A 22,310-nucleotide genomic window follows, 5' to 3' on the forward strand; every position below is an offset into this window, starting at 1 on the left:
TTAATTACAGGCTGTTTGTGAAACTACCTGCTTGCAGTCAAGTTTACATGTAGTAGAACCTAGCTTGTTCGTAGTGAAGCTAGTCGATCTACGTAAGCATGTTATCTGATGGTTGCCAATGCTATATCGAACGATCTACAAATAAAGCAGAGGGAGTTACTCCATGGCAGATAGAGTGGCGGAGCTAGGAGATGCTAGAAGAATTTTGTGTAGAAATTGACCAGACAGCCTAGAAGACAACTTGCTCAAATGCTTCTGCAAGAAGACGAAGCTATACTATGCTGCAGCCAGCGAAACAAGCTCTAAAGGCGAGATCCAGTTGGTGACGACAAAGACAAGCGACTTATTGGCATAGGATAACAACAAAAATAGCATCAGTTTTCTAAATGTCTCTGTCGGATTGCAATCTTTCGGATATAGATTTGCAACAAGAGCCATCTGCATGCTTTGGGCCTGTGTTCTCCATCTTCAATTGCTTTACAGATGGAGGTACGTGCCTGTCAGCACCACTTTGGCGGGGCGAGGTACGTACCCCACTAACCACCAATTCTTCCAGACTATTGCCGAGATATTTGCACCCATCATGCCATGGCAGAAATCTTACGATAACTTCCGGACGAGATCAAACCGCAAACCACGCTTCCTGGATGCGCCCGAATCGCCCAATCCGCTACACATAGGCAGCGCAGCGGCAGATATGGGCCGTCGACATGGCTGCCACTCCTCCAGTGCCCTCCAAGGCCGCTCTTAATGCTCTCCGAGGCGTCCTTTTTACAACATCGTGCTCAGTCGCTTTGCTCGCCGAGGAGCGCCGCCGTCGACTCAAAATTGCTCGCTCGGCCATTGATAATGCGCGGAAGCTGCACACCGTCAAAAGCAACAGGGGCGCTGTTGCGTTGAGCGAAAGCTGGGAAGACAGGCTGGCAGATTATGGCGACGAGGTCTTATCGCTACCGTCTGCTTCGCGATCCAAAAATCCCTATCGACGACGACGCCGGGGCAGCTCTGCCAACTCTCCCGTTCTTGATGGAGATGCCAGCATCCACCGACACTCATTTGAGCACCATGGGCGTACTAGCAGGGTCGCGTCTAGCGACGGGGAGCAAAAAGCTACCCAAGAGACGCACATATCGAATTTCGGACTGGAGGCGACCAAGTTTATACTCCCATTGACCGATATCCGGCCGTCGGATATCTCATTCAAGCCTTTGAACGCTCCCCCGATTTCTGCTCTACCACTTCGTTCTAAGGAGATGGATTCGCAAAGACTCGGAACGGATTTAGAAACACGGGTTAAAGTCTCTCTACATAGGGATCATGAGCCAATCCCCAGGCACTCGAAAACACAAGATGGCTCATTTCCTATACATGAATCTTTGCAGTTCGACTCTACGGCCCACGCCCGCTTATCTCTGGCCAATATGTTAACGACAGGCAAAACTCCTAAAACCCATCTCCATCAAATAACAAAGCTTGAGCAAATGCTACAGAATTTAGAGTCGCGCCAGTCCAGTCATGCTTTGATCTCTGAATTGGTAGATTCGGCTATTGATCAGCTACAAGCTTCAATGGCATCTCGACCGATAGCTCCCAGGTGGAGTGCCCATTTCAAATCAGATGGATTACGACTGCTTAGAATTACAATCGAGCACGATTCTACGAAAATGACAACTGTGCTCACTACCCTGCTCCCAATATTCAAGGATCCCATCCAAGCTCTATCACCTATGGTTAAATGGCTGTGGGAGAAGAAGGATAAGAGAGGGCTGGAACAGCTTCTTGAATTTCTTTCAGAGCACAAACAAAAACGATTCTGGATGCACGGTATGACGATTTATCGACTGCTCTCTGGTCTGGACGAGGCTATGGAAAGCTTTAAAGATATCAAGCAAATCTATCGCCTCCTACAGAGCGCCGGCTTGTACAAAGCAATTACAGTAACCTCCAATGTTGAGTATAAAATACGCCGAGTCATGGTTTCGAAAGCTCTGAAAGCGGGAGATGACGCCTTTGCCCAAGAGGAAATGAAATACCTCTATACACTGGATGCGGATACGACAAAAGCAGATATCAAGCTCCAAAGTAGGCTGATTGTGCGAGAGGCTGCTCTTGGGCGCTGGGAGTCAGTTCGTGACGGCATAGAGGCGCTCGAGAGTGCTAACAGCACAAAGCCAAACGATTTGCGATACACAATTAGTAAAATCACTGAGGTTTTCGTGCAAACTTGCTCCTCAGAAGGCCTCGAGACCTTGCTCAGGAAATTTGTGCGCAACTATAACATAACTTTAAAATCCAGATGGGTAAACCTTGTCTTGGACCGATATGCAAGCCGCCATGACCTCGATTCTATGTTTTCATGGCTTCAATTTTGCTCCGAAGCCGGATTTCAGATGGATGATACGTTCATACGCCGCTTCTACTCTGCATGTCGCAAATATTGGAGCTTCTCTGACAAAACGATAACAAGTTTGCATCAAAATCTCCAAGGGCTAGCACCAACACTTTCAGATTTTCTGCCAAGTAAACTCGACGGGAAAAGATCAAGTGATGTGCCACCCGCTTCGTTGGAATCACACAACTGGGTATCTGAGGCGGATGCTTTCGACTGCATGGACTGGCTATCAGCTCAGAACGAGTGGGAGCGCGTTTGCGAGGCGTACAATCGCTTGCAACTGAGCGGGCTTCATCCATCAATTCGCTGCCTTCGTTTGGCAGTCTTGGGGCACCTCAAGAAGCAAAGCGGGGGTGTCAATGAGGCAGCGTCGCTCATTGACGAAGCTCGTCGCCGAGGCTACGATGTTACGGAAGCCCTGACCCCGCTGCTGCTGACGAGGCTTGAACATGGCGATGATGTTGGAGATGTGATTAAGCAGGCTCTTCGTCAAGGGACTCGTATACATGACAGCGTATATAACAAAGCTGCGCAAATACTGTCAGCAAAGGGCGACTTGAAAGGGGCCGTCACCATATGCGAGGTAGCGGCAAGGGAGAACGGCAAGGGAGAACTCTTGTACAGCGAGTACAACTTTTCCAACCTGGTTTTTGCATACACAGGCTCTGCTAGTTACAAGGCTTTGAAATCCATCCTGGGCAAGTTTACTTCGGAAGTCCAGTGGTGGCGCGGCAGCCGGGCTTGCAAGGAGAGCATCAAGCTGGCGATGAAGACAACGGCGATGCGGGCTGTAGTACATCCCATGGAGAAAAATGACCATCGCGAGGCGCTATATAAGCTCGACGAGGCCCTCATCCATGTCAAGAAGTGTCGTTCCACGAGAGACGATCGGCGTGCCCTGACGGAGGCGTTTATACGAGTAGCCCGACCTTTGGTAGCCGAGCCGGAGCAAAATGTCCTGGATGCACGCAGCCTGAGCGCAACTACTATGGAAATGTCTTCGCTAGAATCAACGGGAGCAAAATATTTCCAGAAATCGGTTCTGGTAAATCGTCAGGGACTGGCAGCTGTGGGAGACGCATGATGTAGAGGAATGAGTCCAAATTATGTCTATATCATGACTTGTAGCATTAGATGTATAAGATGAATATTTCTGATGGAAGGTTTTTGCAAATCACATCATACTCAAAGAGCCTGAGCAAATCTTTATTTGATGAGTACAGTATAATAGCATGATGCTTCGCAGTGTTATCTCAGTGATTGTTCGTTCGTAGACTATCGTGTGATTACAATTGCTCTATTCCAAGTCGACATAAAGCAATAGACCTCGCACCAGTTTGACAGAACAGCAATGCAAAAGCATACGATACACGTCTGCGTAAAAGAAGACGCAGGCACCAACAGAACACTCTATTATTGATGCCCTCATGAACATGTCCGACCACAATAAAATAGCTCTTGAACAGCGCTGAGAGTCGAGAGGAACGACCGTGTGAAAAGATTTCAAGAGACACACATTATTGTGATATGCATCAAAACTTTAGCACTATTGTATACGATGATGAACAAGTAACTTATTCATTCGATGGCCGAGTTATCCGCGTGTTCTTTGGGAAATGCTGTTGTTACAGGCTTCTTTACTGCTCCGACTATGATGAAACATCACACTATCTCTCCACTTTGAAGCATTCCATATAATCCAAAATTGAAATAGCTCAAATTAATATTCCTTCTTGCCACTATGGTCCATATTACGGGTGAAATAATGATATGTATCTTGCTATTTGCAGGGGTTGTATTCTGAAATATCCTTTTTTGTATCTTGCCAACGTACCATATATCCTTTTTTTTTTTACCTATTTTCATTTTCTTTCTTTTTTAAAAAAACATTTTTTCTTTTTTTTATTCTTCTTTTATCTGTAAATAAAATGGATTCTACTTCTCTAAACTGTTAATTGCCTTCCATTAATTACTTCAATTATCCAAGGGAACACACCTACCATCGGCCATCAGATCTAAGCCCGTGCACCTCCCTCATACAGGGCCTCGTGATGGAAGGTCTCTCCAAAAGGTCAGTCGGTAAATACACCTTTTCAGGATTGCATTTACTCCTTTCAATTCTTATGAAACACAGCATCTCAATCTCAATCTCAATTCCTCGGTTCTACAACTGAAAGCCTCCCATCACCAACCGGAATCACGGCATACGAAAAGCAAGGACGAAAGAGACTCCGTAAACGGAAAACACCAAACGCAGACATTAGCCAAGGATAATTTCGGTATCATCGGAATACCCATCTTAGCCAGCAGTGTCCCGCTCGGCATCTTTTCATGAAGCGATTGCCTCGGCGGTTCTCGGTGTTGGACACGTATCTCGTCATCCAGCGTCAAGCTGCATATGAACAGGGTGCCCCAATCAGGCACTCCATTTCGTTTTCCACAAAACAAATCTTTTTTAGCTATCGGCACAGCCGGCCTCGTATGCTTAAAGAACAATGTGCAAACACTTTATAGCAAGATGCTAGTAATTGAAAATTAAAAATAGCAACAGCAGCAAGCACATGCAAAAGAAAAAGCTTCAAAGCCAATGGTGGTGAGATGATAGAATCAAGTCACACCAATTAGAGGAATAGCTCCAGCTCGTGCCACCGGAGCGCTAAGGCGCGTTCGGCTTACACGATTGAAATCGCCAAAATCAAGTTATCTGGTTCAACAGCGATCAAACAGCAAGCTTATTCGATAGGGCGCAAAAAGAGCCGCAATCTTGAATGGTGCCTGGTATTTTCAGTTCAGGGTATCACATCTCATATGGATTTCTTGCCGAACCACAACCTTTCCGGCAGTCCGCTCGTCAGGTTCAGGTAGCTTCGACTACCCAAAAGCCTAATACTGCGACGCCACATAGTAGGTATGTAGCCATTGGGTGCGGTGCCTCTTGAAATTTACAGCCACGTGCCTGTTCATGTTGCTTCTCCTCTCTTCACATGCTGCTTTCATTGAACAAAACGTCCAATTGGCTTCTGATTGGCCCGACAAGTTTCCCTTGGCTTGCTGAGGCACGGGCAAAACAGCCTTTCAACGGCTTCACTGCGGAAGGCGGCAAGAGGAGCCTTGCAACAGTCGGTAGTTGATAGCTCTGCATAGCCTGATAGGATGGAGGGGCAGAATACGAGGACTGGGCGCAGTGTGGCTTGGGAATTATATGGCCCTGAAACTGGAGCCGTCTATCAGAGTAGAGGGGTGGCTCTTACAATTGATCAGTGACTAATTCGATTTGTGATGATATTTGCGGACGTCTTATGCAGGTCCAGTGCCGGGGTTGCCTGATGTCAAGTCAATCTACGCTTGTATGGTGCTACGCTTCAACGATTGTGGCGGAAGATGTCTTTGGCAGTTTTGCAGCAGCATCTAGCGATTGAAAACAACACAAATCATAGTTCCAGTAAAGATATTGTCCGTACTGTACGTCAACGCCATGGGCAAATCACTCTCCAGAGAGACCAGTTGCCCAACAGGGCATTGCCACAGCGAGGTCCAGACGCCATGCTGGCAAAAAACTCTGAGGCCCGCGTACTGTATTGTTGTGGTGGTTGGTGGCGGGGCAGTCATACTCTCAAGCGGCTGACAGTAATTTATTCTGCTTTCAATGGACTTTGGTTTTTATTCTTTACTCGAGCTTACTTATTATAATCTACCGTTTCCGTTTTTCCTCGATAAAGTAAAATCTCACTAGATTTAAATTGTCTGATTTTGCCCAGGAACGCAAGAACCGACAGAGTAAGCAAAGGGTTTGGACGCAGGGCGGGGAAAAACAATAACAAAAAAAAACACCATGATGTCATATTCACGATACGACAAGCGAGAAGCAGTCCGGATGCAAAGATAATTAATGGTATAAGCACGTGAGCGAGATAAAATGGCATAATTCATATTTGTCAACGTTTTTTTTTTTCTATCCCGTTTACCAAAAATGGCGAAAACGAGAGAGAGAAATGACACAGCGGCAAGATTGCCGCCCTCGAAACGAACGTAGGCCCGAAAGGAATGTCAACGCCAGCGACAAGACACCACCGGTGACATTTTGCTGCTTGTTCGCTAATGCCGGCCATCTCTTCCTTCGTGCTCGGTTCTGAATTGGGCCAAAAAAAAATCCAATGGGCCATGTGGTTTGCCACTGCGGCGCCGCAAAGGACTCACAAACACTCGTCTCTTTCTCGCGTTGGCCGAGGGGAGCCGCTGCAGCCGCAACAGTCAGCAGAGACAAGAGATAGAGACAAGCGAGGAGGATTTTTTAGGACTCGTGAACAGCAGCAATGGCTAGTAAGCAGCTGAAGAGCGGATAGCAAAGGCTCTCTCTCTCTCTCTCTTGTTTTGCCTTTATGCTGTTTTCCCTCCCTTGAGCAACAGCGTCAGGTGAGCTGAAATATTATGAGCCATAGCATATCAATTTCATAAGAATCACATAAGAGCAACAAAAAAAACAGAGAGCAAACAGCTCACAGCTCACAGCTCACTTTGTTCGAAAAAAGGGCTGAGCCACCCATCATTTCCCCCTCGCTTGTTTCCCCTTGCGGCGTGTTTGCTGCTTGTTTTTCTCCCCCTCCCCGGCCCTGGAGGCTGGCTGTTGGAGGGGAGGGGCGATAAAATAGCAATCACATGAGAGGGCGAATTTTCGTTGCCGGTTTTTCTTACTGGAGGATAATCGAGTTAGCAGGATATGTTCAAGATGGGCATTGGCTGGTAAATAATGATGGCTGCTTGTTTTAGGCCCGTTTGCATTTTATCCTTTTTTCTTTTTATTTTATCTCCCCTTGTTCTTTACATTTTTTTTCTATTTTGCTTTGAGGGGGCCCCTTGCTTACCGTTTACTCTATTTTACTTTGTAAATTCCAGTGTGTTTATCGTTATTTCCTGCGCGGCCATCCCCGCACTTATCCGCTTTTCGCAGCACCACCCGCAAACAAGCTTCTGCCCGCGTCAAAAAAGCTCTGGGGGAGGGGATGTTTTGTGGTTTGGATAATGAATGCGTCAGCGACGAAGCATATTCAGGGCGTGTCGTCGAGCGCAGCCAATATCGCCGATGGGAAGTACAATGCGATCAAGTGACACGGAATGCGCTGGGATCCTTTGTTGGTTCTGGCATGGACAAGTGAAAACAACACATGCGATTAATCTACATGCAATCTATATCCATGTTGCCGTAGGGCTGGTAGTTAATCAACGCAGCGCGGCGATACTCGTATAACAAGTGATGTGTAGCGTCCGGCTCTGCGCTTACAAGTACAGACAGGGAGTGTCTTGTCCCTGCGAAATGGAGCCGATAGAGTGATGAGCACATGCTAATGCTAATGCATGCACCGCGCCGAGGGCTATGCCGCGATGCTATTTTTCCGTTTCCCCTGAATGACAGCAAGCATCTCGAGCCGAGTGCTTATTGCTGCTGTACTCAGACATATGCCCGTGATAATCCACAGGTCGAGCCGCTGTTGGTGACGAGGCTAAAGCTCCACGGTGTAAAACGGTTCACTTCAAACGCCTTGATTCATTGAATGCGTCCCGTTATGCCTCTTCTGACTCATTGAGATACGCAAAAGAGACCGTAACGTAGCAGAGGGCAAAGTTGTTCAAGCCTCTTTTCTATTCGCAGCGAAATGCCCATTCACAACTTGGCCATGATTTACGCCACAGCGACCGGCCGCGATGAGGGGAAGTCGGCATGTTATGATGCCGTCAAAGGCCGCATTTCACGCAATTGAAGCCGGCGGGTGGTTAATATTTGCCCTCATTCCCAGTGCGCCCTCACATGGTAATAAGCTCCCGCTCGTTCCACGGCGCCGTTGCGGCAGTTGTTGGCTGCTCAGCTACAAGGCGTTACGCCTCGCTTGGAAGATGATCACGCGTCCTACGACGTGGCCGTTTTTATAAGAAGCAAGCGATAGTTTCCTTGTTGGTAAGACGAAACGACTTTGTAGAGCAAACCTTCAAGATTTCGCCTCTGACGCGAGGCTGCATTACGTAGATTTTCGCGGCCTTGTAAGAGCACATAAACAAGTACAATCGTGATTTCAGCTAATTGATGACTCTTCCACCAGCATCAGCAGATCAGGCTGGAGTCACGTGTGGAAACGGCGCCGAATCTAGCATAGCGTAAACACCATCTGCGCGGCTATGATGCATTGATGTCGCGGGTGATTGATTGATGCTGTCAAACACAGATCACCATCATCTTGTATATCCTTTCAGCTTGAAAACATATTTGGAAGAGTAAAGGATGCATTTCGCAAATTCTTGCTCTTTTATTACTAACAATGTTATAAATCATTGCTTACACATTCGGCGTCAATAGCGCAATAACTTGCACCATATTCTGAAGTGAGACCGTAGAACGATTTGCCCTTTTGTCGCTTCGCAAAAAGAGGCTACATGTCTGGATGCTCGCTTAATCATCAGCAATGCCAATCGCAGATGATGGCTTCCACGAGTGGTTGGAAATCTCAACTTGGCCAAATGGGAATAAACCTAATCTCCGTACATCCAGCTCAGTACAGGTACATCTTCATCAAAGTCATTTCGTGGCTGAAAGTCTCTCGACTTACACACGTTTTCTTTTTATGCACGTTTCCACTTCTGACAGCCGGTGCCACAGCGAGTAGCCTTTTGCGGGATTCTTCCATCTTAATCAGCCATTCTCCGCTTGACCCGCCTCTCCCACGCTGTCCGGGGAAGAAGACAAAGAACGGCTAGATTACATACACAACGCATTTTCCATACAAGGGAAGAATGACCCAAGTTTGCGGAACTCCACCCTTGACGCTCTTGCAAGATTGATGAGCCACGTTCGTGTTGCCGCCACCGGTGTGCTTCCTTTCGGCTCAATTATTCAAAGTTCCTAGTCTTGTTGGAAGAATACCGAAAGGCCGTAGAATCTACGAGTGCCACCTGTGGCGGGCTTTGGCAGGCGGATAATTGATCTAGTAGCGAAATAGGATGTGAAACCCGCGGACGGTTTTGAGATACCGAAAGTAGTTGTCATGGCGAACTCGCCTTCTGCAAGCACGGCGCTAAAGGCCCTTTTGGAAGTTATCGCTCGCGGCAAGTTATTGCGTCAAACTTGAGGTTTATTTTATACGAATACGTATAGAATCGAAGGCTGAAACAATAGAATTGCGGCAACCATGATTCATGAGCCACATGTTCTATTCTTTTTCTTTTTTAAAAAATCACCGAAAAAAACTATTAATTATTTTTCCCCATGCAACACTATCGCATTCTCCAACAGCCACCCCCTAAAACCCTCGAAACTAGCATCAGGCAACCAAATAAAAAACCATTCTCCTGAAGCGGAATGCGCCAAGTTTTCTGTGCTGTTACGAGTCGTGACAACTCCTTCTAGACTACCCGCCAACGACACAAAGAGTAAAGGGCAAAAAGCGACTTTAGAGTTTCACGGAAATGACACGCCAGGCGGACCGATAAGATCAACCTGGGTTTCAATATTCCCCATGTCGTCCCCTTCTCTTCGGATTCAAGCCACCGAACCGAAACTTGTACCACGCAGGCCAAACAACTCCCACTCACACCCACCCTAAAATAACCGCGAGATACCCCCAGAGGCTTTTTTAATCCGGTCATCCCACGTGTCGCAGAAGGCTTCTAGAAGAATCAGAAAAGCGGGGTCTCCACACCCTCTTCTTCGTTTTTTAATGTTTTTATGTCATTTCTCTATGGCTACGTTATTTATTCTTTTTTTTTTCCTTTTTTACTAATTTCTTCGCTTTTCCCCACGCAACCCTTTCGCGCCATTCCAGCCACTCCAGCTGTGCTGTCACTGGTGCGCATTACAGCCGGCGTTTGAAAAGAATCAAAGTGTCATGTCCGTGTGGAGCAAAGAATGACTTGTTTGACAGATTTGTTGGGTGTTGACGGAAAAGATGAAGTAATGAATATAGATTGAATACTTACGTGCCAAATGCGGTGGCTGTCCGAGAGGAAGAAAAAAAAGTACCTTGTCACTTATAGAAGCAAAAGAAGAAGAGAACGTCCCGCTTCCAAGACTGGCGTTCCTCCGGGGATGCAACGCAGCATCGGGCCCTGGTCGCCTCGCTTTCCTATTCAGGCAACTTTTAATCTAGGAAGGGTTCGTTTTCCACTGAGACACGTCGCAAGGTCTCTATCTTTGCAAACGATCCCTGCGCGATGTAACATTCGCAGAGATAACGCAAATGCTTGTTTTCGTATGTACATATGCAGGCCTCGTCCCCTTATCTCCGCGTCGGGAGACTGTATACTCAGTTTCCATTATGTACTTGTTTGCCGATTTTCAAAATCTCGCTTGTTCTAGTTGATTCTTACACACTTCCGTATCCGTGGAAAAGAAGCCACGAGACGCATCTATCCTCGGGGGTCGCGGATTTCGCGGATTTTCCCGTGGCAATTACAACAGCCACAAAGAGCTCCCTTGTCCCGAGTTTGCCAACGCCCAAGTCCATCCTTATGTAAACATCAAGGCAAAAAGGCAAAAGCAACACAGCTAACGAGAGTAGAGCGAGATGGAACACACGTGCCACACGCCTGCCACGCGACAAAGACACCTCCCTCTCAACCAGCCACACTTGTCGTTTTGGGTAAAATCTGCGACAAACACCCAGATTTGACCGAAAGCAACACGCTGAGCCGAAGGGAGGTGCGCCACAAGTTCGGGAGTGCTGTTTGCTTGCTTACTATTACAGGTGGCGGTGCAGCCCTCCGCGTATCATTCTCTATTTTATTATGTCTGTGGCTTTTCGATTCCAATGGGAGGCTGTTCAGCTTTTGGGGCAGAATTGCCTGTTTGAGATGTCATTCCCGAGCAAGGCGAAAAAGACGGATGAGAGTCTCGGCACTTTCCATGGACTAACTTTACACGGGCTGCCGGCGAAAGAGGCAAGCAAACAATCAGCCCAAGATGCTGACTATTGAAAAGATTTAAAAAAGTAAAAACGAAATAAAATAAGAAAACAATATTATTTATCGCTGAATTTACCGTTTCTTTCACTGCAATTTCCCTTCAGTCTGATCTTCATTAGTCACCCGGCCTTGACCGCGGGCACATGCGAAGAAAAAAACAAGAAATTCATTGTGAGCGCAATGCAGAGCAGAGCAGCATCCAAAAAGCATCAGCCATTAAGTCGAACGAACCAAAACACCCCCAGCCTCGATGACAATGACGTAGCACCCTTTCCCAGCAAAAACTCCAACCCCTACGTACGTACCATTGGGATCGAGATCAGTTTTCTCCCACACCTCCCCCCTTTGTTTTATTTTGGGCAAATCTCACCCGATTCCGATTCCCAGGCAACCTTTATTTTTTCTGACTTGACAACCTCGCCGCCAAGGTCTGTCACTTAGTCAGTTCAAAGTCATTTCGTTCGTTCGCTCGTTTTCTTCGATCTCCGTGTAGGGGGCCCCCTCCCTGGCGTTGCTGTTGCTTCGGACCGTTAACGCACCTCCATCGGCGACAGACGAGCAAGCCACGGACACTAGAACTGTTCTGCGCATAACATGCATATAGCATCATTTACAGCGACGCAAGGTACGGTGCAGCTGGGCTGTTTAGCGTGGCACGCTCGTCCGAGTGATTAGGCAAATCATCACCGCCCATCGAGACAGGGCCCCCTTTGAGTTGCAGCCTCCCCGATGGAGTGTCCACAGTAGCGATCGGAGAAGAAGAAGCAGAGAATAGAAATTTCGGGCCGGGATGTCGATTTGAAGAAGACGGGAATCATTCGCCTTTTTCGGCTTCATTATATTTTATGTATGTCCTCTAAAATAATTGACGATAAAATAAAATCAAATATCCATTTAATAATCCAGTTTGATAGAGTTTAATTTCAATGCTTGACGCCGTTATTAGTTGCCGTTAGGCCTGTTATTCTCCTTTTGATAGGTTGAATCGTATCGTGTTGCAACTCAGCTCACGTTTTGGTGATTCAGTGCATGTATCAACCTGGTGATGCAATCACCGCCAGATCTCACAGTAATAAACGCTGCGCAAACATTACACCTGCTCTCTCAACGCGCAGCTACTCTTAATACTTTGCTGAGCGTACGGAGGATTAAAGAGAAAAATTAGCAAATAAAAGAAAAAATGTGAAACTGCGCTCTACTCAACACTGCATGTCTTGCCTTCACCGCTTCACCCATTCATGCGCATAAAAGGCTTTGAGTCAACATCAACCAACCAACGCCAGCGCCGCACGTCGCCCAAAGCACCATCTGAGCAAGATATTGCTACGTAACAGGGAAAAAGACGCTGCAGCCGCTTAGATGGTTCTAAGTCTTCCGCTCGCTCAATTTTTTCGGTGAAATGGGCCGACATGCATCATTCCCCTCGGGGGTCTTCCGGGGGCGTTGCTTAGCTTCCGGTCAGACGAACTACTGCCTGTCGTGCTTGATTGTTTATCCCTCTCCTGCGTTGGCGGAGGATTGCAAAAAAGGCCCGTAGGAAGAAGAAGAAGCGTGTTCCTGCTGCTTAAGCTAGTCAACGCCCATTTTTTGAGACGGATCGTCGCTCGAGTCATATGGACCCCTATATTGGGCGACCGCCCTGACGTAACGACTGTGCATATAGTCTATCTTTTTTTTTCCCTGCATAGGACGGGAGAGGCCCAGCTGGGAACTGCACTCTCGTGATTCTCTGACGCAACTAGTCATGCCAAAGGCAAGGCTCTCCATCATATGGGGAGAAAGGGGGGCCTGTGGAAGTGGAGTGGAAGCCGAGGCCCATAGGACAAGGCTGACGACATTAAACACCTGCTGGTCTCTAGACATTGCAGTGGAAAACCGTTGTGGGGTCCAAAGAGCATCATTTCCCCACGGGGGAACTCGCAAGCTGTGGAACGGCTAAAGCTAACAGAACCCCGGTCTCTGGACTCTAATTTCCGTCGAGCAAGAGCCACTAGAGAAGCGGAGGACTACCAACAGGCACTACTGGATTCTTCAAGTCATGCCGTCTTCTTTTTCTGTTGCTTTTCACCGCAGACGGGGAAAAGGAAATATTGGACTAGAGAGAAATAGACACGATTAAAAAGGATAAAATCGAGCAAGGCCGTAACGGGCATTGATGTTCGTTTTCTAGCGCCGTCGCTAGTTTTCGTTCTTGGTGGAGGGTGAATTGAGAAAAGAAAGACGCAGAGGGTGTCGACCACAAACGTGGAAACGAAGGCCGTCGATCGTTCTCTTTGGGGGTCAAAGATGATGCCACCGACACTAGGGATGGGCTAAATCGGGAACCATCGCTTGGTCCTTCTTCGGGGCGCTGCAACAGCACCAATATAGTGCCTGTGCAGGTCGTGGCAGTTAATGTACAGAACACCTACAGCGTGATCTCGTCCAGGCGACGATCACAAAGCTTGCCAGTCCCCCCCCCCCTAAGGAACGAGGCGAATGGTCTTCCACCACGTCGGTTTAAACTACAAACGTGGGTGGTAGCCTACAGAGGGGGGGCCACACGACTCAGTGCATATTATAATGTTTCTCTATCTTTTCTGTACTGGCAAAATGGGAAAATGATATGGCCCAAAGGGAAAGCAGCCCTATACAGCATCACTGGCAGGTGATTTATTGATCGCCAGTCGGCACTCGCCAATCGCCTTGCGGGCGAGGGAGTATAGATCGAGCATCACGAGGCACCCCGCTGATGTTCAGAATAAATTGGGTTTGTTCTCTTTTTCCTGGTTCTTGGGAATGATGTTCGCTGTCTATGACTTCACCTTCGCAGTGATCGAGATATGGCCCTCGCTGAATCGCCAAATCGCCAGCCATATCAAGCCCATCATCATCGTCACTCTAATGCACCAAAAAATCTTTCACTGCTTCATTTTCGGCAATAATGCTCGGGTCGTCGTCATAAAGAGTGTCCACCAGACCAGATAAACCAAAGAAATGTCACGCTGGCTGTCTGTCACTGTCTGTCTTTGTCTTCCCCAGAACCCCGTCAGTAGCCAGCGCCCAGCGCCTCTGTCTGTCACTGGAGGGTTAGCTCGCAGTGGCTTTTCCCCCCGGATTTTCTAGCCGCACTCCAAAAGAATGCTCCAAGCATTGCCCTAGCTGGATCCAGCAAGATATTCTGTAATTTACCTTTTCGACAAGAATATGATAAAACAAAAGAATAAAGCGAGATAATGACAATAAAATAAAAACTAGAATAAATAATCACTCTCCGAAGATCTCCTTGGCAGCCACCGAAATCTTTCAGCCATCTCGCCTGTCTTGCCTGTCCGCTCTCCATCAAGTCAACCATCCCGCCGGAAGAGAGGGCCTCAAAGCCGAGCCATTCAAAGAGCAAAGCCGAACGTAATTTTGCCGGGGAAGCGGGGCCCCATTTGCGGCTGCTCTTTCTATTGCTCTGGTCGTACTCGTAAATTCAATGTTTTTTTGCATGTAAGCAGCTTATTTTTCTGGCTGTTTTCGGCAGCTTTTCTAATTCGTCCTTTCGGTATATATATGGCTTATAATGAGCTGGCCTTGTACGATTCGAACATGTGCACGAGTACAATTGCCCCGCTAGAGTTTGTGCTGTTTTCTCTCTTGTTATCCGTCTTTGCAATGCGCTCCGCCAACATCTGGTGTTTTCTTCTCCAATCCAGGCCTACACTGCCTACCGTATTCAACTGTGCCCTGCAACCAAAAGAAGAAAAACCATGATGCCACAAATAAGCAGCTAAGCCCAAGCTACAGGGCAGCAGCAAAACACTAAGCAGCGCCAGCCTCGCAGACTATTACCCAGGGCGTTTATCGACTTTTTAGGATCTGCCCTCGGGAATCCTTTACTATTTCCATTTAGGCACATGTTTATTGGGCCGCGTATGTATCTACATGCTGTCTGATCGCACTACGGGCTGTAGCAGACCCTTAGACCCCTAAATCTTCCGTTGACGAACAGTTCAGCCATCGGTATTAGCCTCTCTGCATGTCCATCTTTGCCCTAAGGAAAAGAAAAACCCGCATATGATTTCATTCTAGGCATCTGTCAAACTACAGCGCGCCGTCAATTGGTGCCGTCAACGGGGCCCTTTTTTTTTTGCCTACAATGATGTTATTGCACCCCCAATCCAACTAGACAAAGACATCAAATCACCAAAGCCAAAGAACCCGAAGATGCTAAACCACCTATCGGCTTAAATCCAGCCGGCACTCCAAACCATATACTACCGATCCCCAATGCCCCCCAATTGGCTCCCCTTTCCTGTCAACCACCAAAAGCCAAGCCATGCTGAACCCTTCCACACCTTTCGGCAAATTGACCGTGCCAAGGTTAGCTGTCAAGAGGTATCAAAAGCAACAAGCCACAAACGCAACTGCCATGTGCTCCTTAGACAAACCACCCAGTGTTTATATATTTTCCATTCAGTTCATATTCATAATTTTATGCCACAATCTGTTTTCGCCCTGAAAAGAAACGTGCAATTACCCATCGCGGCCAACGGATCCTCGGATCTCATCGTGGCTTGACATTTTTGTTTTTTCTTATTTCCTCTTTCATAAGCATTTCTCTTCCACGCAATCCGCACCACAACCAACTGCCGTGAGCCCCCCCAACATGCATTTTTCGCCATCCATTTTCCATCGCAGCCCATAACGACTTGTATCCCGCACGTCCGAAGCAACAATTAAGCAAAGACGCTCTCCAATCCTCCCCATTGGCCAGTCACAACTGCCGCAATCCCCCTCCCCCTTGTTTCTTCCACATCGTCGCCCTTTCAGCCCATCTTCAGCCTCACCACCATCTTAGCTTTCCCCCCTTTAGCTCCAAGCTCTTTTCATTCTACCAAAAGCTCTCTAGCTTCACCTTTTCAGCTTTTTTCCCTTCCTCTTCTTAATTCCGCCCTCCCGATTCCCGACAGCCCCGTAATAGCCGATCACTAAGAAAGCGGTAAACATCCGGAACACATGGTCCAACAATTGCCAATTGAGAGTATCCTCTTTTTTACCTTGGTTCTTTCATTCTGCCTTGCGCGGGTCCCCTCCCCCTCTCCCCCTCTTCAGTGCAGAGAAGAAGAAGAAAAAAGAGCCGGTGTGTTTTGGTTTTTCTGGGTCAAAACACTTCAAATTCCCGGCTCATTCGGTTTTTCTGTGGAGTTTGGGTGGGCTGGGCGGAATAGCGCCCGGCCAGCCTTGATGGAGTTTTTCTCTTCTGTTTTACCCTCTAATGCCGTGTCCATAATCATGTCATTGATTCAATGAGTCTTCACCGCCATGGCTTTACAAGTAGAGAGAGGAGGAGAGGGGGGGTCATTTTGGAACGTAATGAGTCAATGCCGCAGGGCCCTTGCTTCTGTGAAAATTTTCTCATGCCAAAAGCATCGAACGTGCATATGCAGTAGATTGTCTAGATAGCGACTCAATTGGTTAGTAGTAGAAAAAGATCCAACCGAGCGAGAAAAAGTCGCATTTCCTGCTTGGCTGCACTGCCCGGCGGAGGAGAACCGAAGAAGTGGAAGAAGAGTGCCGAAAGTGTACTCGGTACTTGATTACGTAGCAGCCCTCTGCGCTAGAGCCAGAGTACTGGATACTGCAGATATCGTTAGTCAACCTGTCAATTAATCGCAACACCAATGTTAATCAGCAAAAGAGAAACCCCCATGCCACTGATTCCGCCATCATGCAAGTCACAACCCACGCAGATCCTTCGCACGGCACAGTTTGAACGAGAGCAAGAGAGAGAGAATATTAGTTATCACGAATTTATTAATGTTTTTGGCCATGTGTCCATCTAATTAGACACCCTTTTTGCTATGGTAAAACCCTTTTTTGACATTTGTCTCGTAGAAAACAACACCCTTTTTTGAGAAGAAGACCCACGGGAGCTCCTCTTTTTTGGCCTCCACCAGCTTTTTTCCATCTTATTTGCTGCCTTCTGTTTTTTTTTTAAAAAAGTCTTCTGTAGATCCGTGCATGGGATTCTGTTGTCCCCGCTAATCGTCTTTCGCTGAGAAAAGAAAAGTGATAGAAAAGAAAAAATTTTCCTCGCCCAAGGTCGCCCCTGGAAACGCATGTTCCGAACCCCCACTAAAATACAACTTGATGCATAACCCACTTCCCAATGGACAAGGGCTGCAAAAGTAGAAACAATTCCATGAGCGTCATCAGAGCTCACTAAGTGTCGATCCGAATAGCTCAAGACCATGGTATCATTGAAAAGCAACGCCACGTAAAGTGCGAATGAGTTTTTTGTTGTCCCAACTAGACATTATGAGACCAAGATATAACAAGAAAAGAATAAAAGAGAATATATGTAAAAGTATGTCGCTTCATTCATGAAGTAGTTCCGTTTCGCCTGTGCAGCCAAGTGTTTGCTGCCATGATGATGTGAATCGAAACCCCCAAACGCCATAATGATTGATGTACACGGTCAAGGCATTGTGTGATGGAAGATTATATGCCTTGCCAATTTAAATCAAGTCGTTCATCGTCACCTACCACCCCTTTGAGTGGTATCCGTTGTTGGCCTCCTTGGTGAGGTACTGGTTCCAGCTGCTAGCGTTGACATCCTCGCTCTGCTTCAAGCACGCTCGCTCAGGGTACTGCTTCAGGTTGGCAACATCGTGAGATGTGTGTCTGCGCTTGAGAACAGCGTTGGCAGTAGAAGACTTCTGCTGTCGCTCCCAGAGGAGGTGGCGTCGAAGAGACTCGGTAAGCTCAGTAGCGAGCATATTGCGGCGGGTGGGTCGGGGGGGGAGAGCAGCCTGGGCATGTACGTGGTTGGGGGTAGCAGCGATGGGCTGAGCACTGGATCGAGGAATCTCGTTGATGGGCTTCAGCGCCGTCTGACGAGCGCCCTTCATCATGAGAGGGCCATCGTCAGAGTCGTTGGGGGAGGCAGCCATGGAAGATCCAGCGAAAGCGGATCGTGATCTGGTGAGAGCCGAAGTAGACTGAGATGCGTGGTTGCCGAGGCTCTTGGCACGGTCATTGGCCATCATCAAAGTGATGAGTGATGGTCGTGAAGCAAGGTTGGCCTTGGACTCGACACGCTGGAAGAACTTCTCATCAACGCTGGGCTTTCCGCTCTCGTCGATGGAGTCCTCCCAGTCAGAGGAATCATCATCGTCGTCAATGGCACTCTCATCGATGTACTCGCCCTCAGTGTCGGAGTCAATAGCGGACTCTGCATCGGGGTAGTGAGTGATGTTATTGCTGAAGGAGGTCTGCTTGGAGGCAGATGGCAGGTTGCGGCTGCTGGCCAGGGAGCTATCCTCCTCTGATGAACCACCAAGCTTGAACATGGGCTTCTTGGAAGTCATGATGGACTTGTGGGCATCGACGCTCTGTCCGCAGTCACTTGAAGAGACTGATCCTCCCAGGGCGAACTTGGGAGGTTGTCTCTTGGACTGTACGGGCTTGTGAGCTGGTGACGAGCTTGGCTCGGGGAAGCTGTCATCCATGGGGGGTGCGTTGAAAACGGGGATGCCAGCAAGGTGCTTGGGGGAGGCGGCGGAAGACATCTCGACAGATGCTAATGATACCTCGGAGGGCTGTTCAGAGGAGCGTGATTCGGTGGTGGTAGATCCAGAGCGGGTGATGGCGATGATGGGGGAGGTGTTGTTGGATGGGGCAGAAAGGGGAGCCTTGTCCTTGACAATGGAGACGACCATCTTCTCAAAGTCGTCGGAGCTGATGTGGCGGTCACGTCTGCTAGCAGAGGACTCGACCCGTCGTATCCTGGGGCGGATCTCCAGGGGAGCTGAGACTGAAGTGAATTCGGGAGTGTCCTCGTCTGCGAGGGAGTCGACGCTGCCAGAGAGCTGAGGAAGCTCGGGAAGTCGGGCCTCGGAAGGAATATCCTTGGGGGCCGTCCGGGCTATTGAGGATCTGTGAGCGTAGTCGATGAGCTGTTCTCGTTGCCAGAGTCTCCAGCTCAGGTTCTCTAATCTGCGGCCTTGTTCAACTGAATCTGCACAGCGAGAAAAGACTGAGAAAGCGCATGTTAGTATCGGACCGATTGCCTTGTCATACCGCTGTTATTAGGGGCGAGTTTTCCTTACCTGTCCACATGGAATACAAGTTGGCGGGATTGCCGGTATCGACTTTGTGGATGACGTTCGCATCCACCGTTAACACATGAGTATCTAGGCGGTAGGGCATCGCTGCCTGGAAGAAAGAGGCTCGAGGAAATCGAGCTGCGAAGAGCGCGATAGTTGAGAGGACGGCTGTTGCAGGGATGCGCAGAGGTGAAGAAGTTGTAATTGTCCGGTGGTGAAGTTTGGACTCTGGCAATTACTAAATCCAATCGTCTCCGGAAGTGTAGTCCAGGCAATCGACGTTGTATCAATGGCAAGTCGAGGGTGGAGAGCCGGATGCGTAATAGACTTCGTCGAGGAGGGGAGGGGGTTTGATAGGCGGCGAGGAGATTCGAAGAGGCGTCGGATGCGGGTATATGCTGGTGATGTATTGTTGAAGAAGGGGATGAGAGCCTTCAAGTATGTCGACGTCGTGCCCGCTTTGTATGGATATGCGGAGAGATGGAGAATCAAGAGGTTGTCGAGAAGCTGGGGAACGAGATCTAGTTATTAAGAGTAGCTTCCATAGGAGGGTGTATCTTGGGCATGACAGGCTTAAGAAGAGGTGGGATGGATGGGGACTGACTTCGCGCAAAGGGCATGAGAGCGCACGCCCCTCCGCTGGGGGCGTGCAAATGGGGGTGCAAATGCGAGAGGGGTACTGCTAGAGCGAGATACAAAATGGCGTGTACTGTACAACAGGTACGAGGAGACCTGGCGGCGGGTACGTACCAGACATGCGTGTGTCCCTTTACCCCGGCAGGAGCACGGAGGCGCCGCCAGGAGAAACAGCAGGCGCGAGTTGGGACGAAGGGTGGCTACTTGGGGCTACTGGCGTGACGCTGTGGCTTTGGCAGGCGCGGCAAGTACCGACAAGGTCCCCGGTGGGGGCCTGAGCGGTGCTTTATCGCGAGGATTCCAGGGCAGAAAGCGCTGCCCTGTCATCCCAGCAGGAAATGCCAAGGGGGATTAACCTGTGCGCTGGTTCGGAGAGGTGCCGCCGACTCCCCGGAGAGATTAGCGCGGCGACCAGTCATACTGATCTTTGCCCAAAAAGGCATCAGTCGCGCCCACCATTAGAAAAAGCAGCCCATAGAAGATTAGTGCTTCTAGCATCCACTAAGCTTCTAAGGGCAGCATCTTTTTGCGCTGCTCTCAGCTCCGTAGCCCTGCCATCCCAGGACCGACGTTTGGCCCTGTCGCGACGGACACAATCATGTGACGGTCCCTTTCCAAGATCCGTTTGGCAGAACAATATGGCTTTGCCCCAAGCGGACTAGTAACTGCCTATTCAAGATTAACCACAAGCCAGACTCGTCGTGCTGTGCCTGAAGGGGCAGTGACTGTCCAGGCCTGGAACTGCCATTCCCCGTCACGCGCTGCCAGGCCTTCTCGCCCCCGCAAACGGTCCAAGCCAATGCGTTCGAGACGAGCAAACGGTTCAAGACTCGTCCGTTTGCTCTCCGAATTGACGGAAGCCGAATGCGTACAGTTTGGACAAGCAGCGGCCTTCGGGAAACCGTGGGCGACGTGCGTTGGCGGCATTCGCGCGCGCCTCTCACGATGGGGTCGGCTTCTGCCAATGTCACGTTCGCCTTGCGCCAATGCGAATGGCGGCATGGTTCTCAGCTACCGGGACCAGATCTGTGTCTCCCAATGCCATCCATCACACGGTGGCGCGCGAATTGCACATCGCCATTTGGCTGCTGCTATACTTATCATCAGAGACTGTCTATCAACAGGCAATTGGACCGTCGGGTTATTCACAGGGTCCCCCCCTCAGCGAATTGAGGCACAGCGTGCACTGAGTGAGTGACTGAGCTTCTGAGCCGCCGTTGATGTGACGTGCCCTGGCTGGGGGCCGCAGCCGGCCCGGGGCTCTGATGCCAGTGGTCCAGCACACAGTCCAGGTGACCCAGCCCTGTACGAATCGCCGGTCTGTCTTCAATGCTGTGGTGATCACAAAGGGCCGCCAGAGACGGCCTCGTTCGCTGTGCCTTGTGCTTTGCGCAGGCAAAACCGGCGCCGCGCCTCGCCTGTTGCGCTCAGAAACGGCCCGGTGGTGCTGCTGCTGCCGATGGTGCTTGATCTGAACGCCGCCCAAGGCTGGTCCGGCCTGCTCGTCCGTTACGCCTGACTGCTCTGCAGCTCGCGATCATGGGGCACCGTCACCGTCCGCGGATACAGTTGAGAGCCTCGCAGGCACGCAGAGGGTGGCATTGGGGCCGGTTCACCCAGTCCCTCGGCGCCAGCGCACCACAGGCGAGCGTCTGCGACAGTTCGGGGTCACCTGTCCCGGGCCTCTGGTGGCGTCGATTGAGGGCAGTTGAGACGATTGAGCTCTCAGGGGGTGAGCACCACCCAAATGCGCTGCAGGGTCCTCCGACCCGCCGTGGCCACTGGCATTGGGTCACCAGGACACCCGTCCTGAGCAGAAACAACGCTGGGCTTGCCAACGCATAGCTCTCCGCCGCATGACCTCAAGACTTTTCCTTGGTCCACGGCCTGCTGCTGCTTGCGATGCCATGAATGAAACAAGCAGGCCAGGCCAACGATCGCTCACGAGCGCAGCATCCTTTCTGGCTTTTCTGGCCAATGGCTGGCGATGGCCGACCGCAACAGGCTGCATACTCGTATTGGTGGTTTCTTTTTTGCCTACCTTTTTGTTTTTTACTCCATTTGCGCTATTCAAAGTCCTAGAGGCTTCGTAGAGAGTACGAAATGAGGAGAAGGGGGAGCCAAAGTGAAAAACCACGCACTCAGTCCAATGGAACGAAGCCAAAACAGGCATCGCCACAGCCCAAGCTTGTTGTTTCTTATTGGGGCCCCGGAACGTCAAGCAGTCCAAGCAGGCAGCAGTATTTCTTTTCCTGTTCTTA

General features: G+C 49.3%; 3 protein-coding genes across 3 annotated transcripts; 2 read left to right on the forward strand and 1 right to left on the reverse strand.

Moving 5' to 3' along the window:
* Positions 1 to 710: 710 nt before the first annotated feature.
* TGAM01_v205585 (hypothetical protein) lies at positions 711 to 3,476 on the forward strand (the record flags this gene model as incomplete). Its single annotated transcript, XM_018802905.2, has 1 exon — positions 711 to 3,476. The coding sequence occupies one exon, from the start codon at positions 711 to 713 to the stop codon at positions 3,474 to 3,476; it is 2,766 nt and encodes a 921-aa protein (XP_018664022.2).
* Positions 3,477 to 8,380: 4,904 nt separating this feature from the next.
* TGAM01_v205586 (hypothetical protein) lies at positions 8,381 to 8,538 on the forward strand (the record flags this gene model as incomplete). Its single annotated transcript, XM_024549667.1, has 2 exons — positions 8,381 to 8,425; positions 8,485 to 8,538. Coding segments are annotated over 2 exons (99 nt in total), but the record flags the coding sequence as incomplete, so codon positions are not given.
* A 9,309-nt stretch (positions 8,539 to 17,847) lies between these two features.
* On the reverse strand, positions 17,848 to 20,033 carry TGAM01_v205587 (hypothetical protein; the record flags this gene model as incomplete). The annotated part of the gene is made up of 4 exons (XM_018802906.2): positions 17,848 to 19,343; positions 19,417 to 19,581; positions 19,653 to 19,934; positions 20,018 to 20,033. The coding sequence occupies 4 exons, from the start codon at positions 20,031 to 20,033 to the stop codon at positions 17,848 to 17,850; spliced, it is 1,959 nt and encodes a 652-aa protein (XP_018664023.2).
* Positions 20,034 to 22,310: the final 2,277 nt, after the last annotated feature.

This window comes from Trichoderma gamsii, assembly GCF_001481775.2.
Source record: "Trichoderma gamsii strain T6085 chromosome Unknown Scaffold_17.2, whole genome shotgun sequence".
In the NCBI taxonomy this organism is placed as follows: domain Eukaryota; kingdom Fungi; phylum Ascomycota; class Sordariomycetes; order Hypocreales; family Hypocreaceae; genus Trichoderma; species Trichoderma gamsii.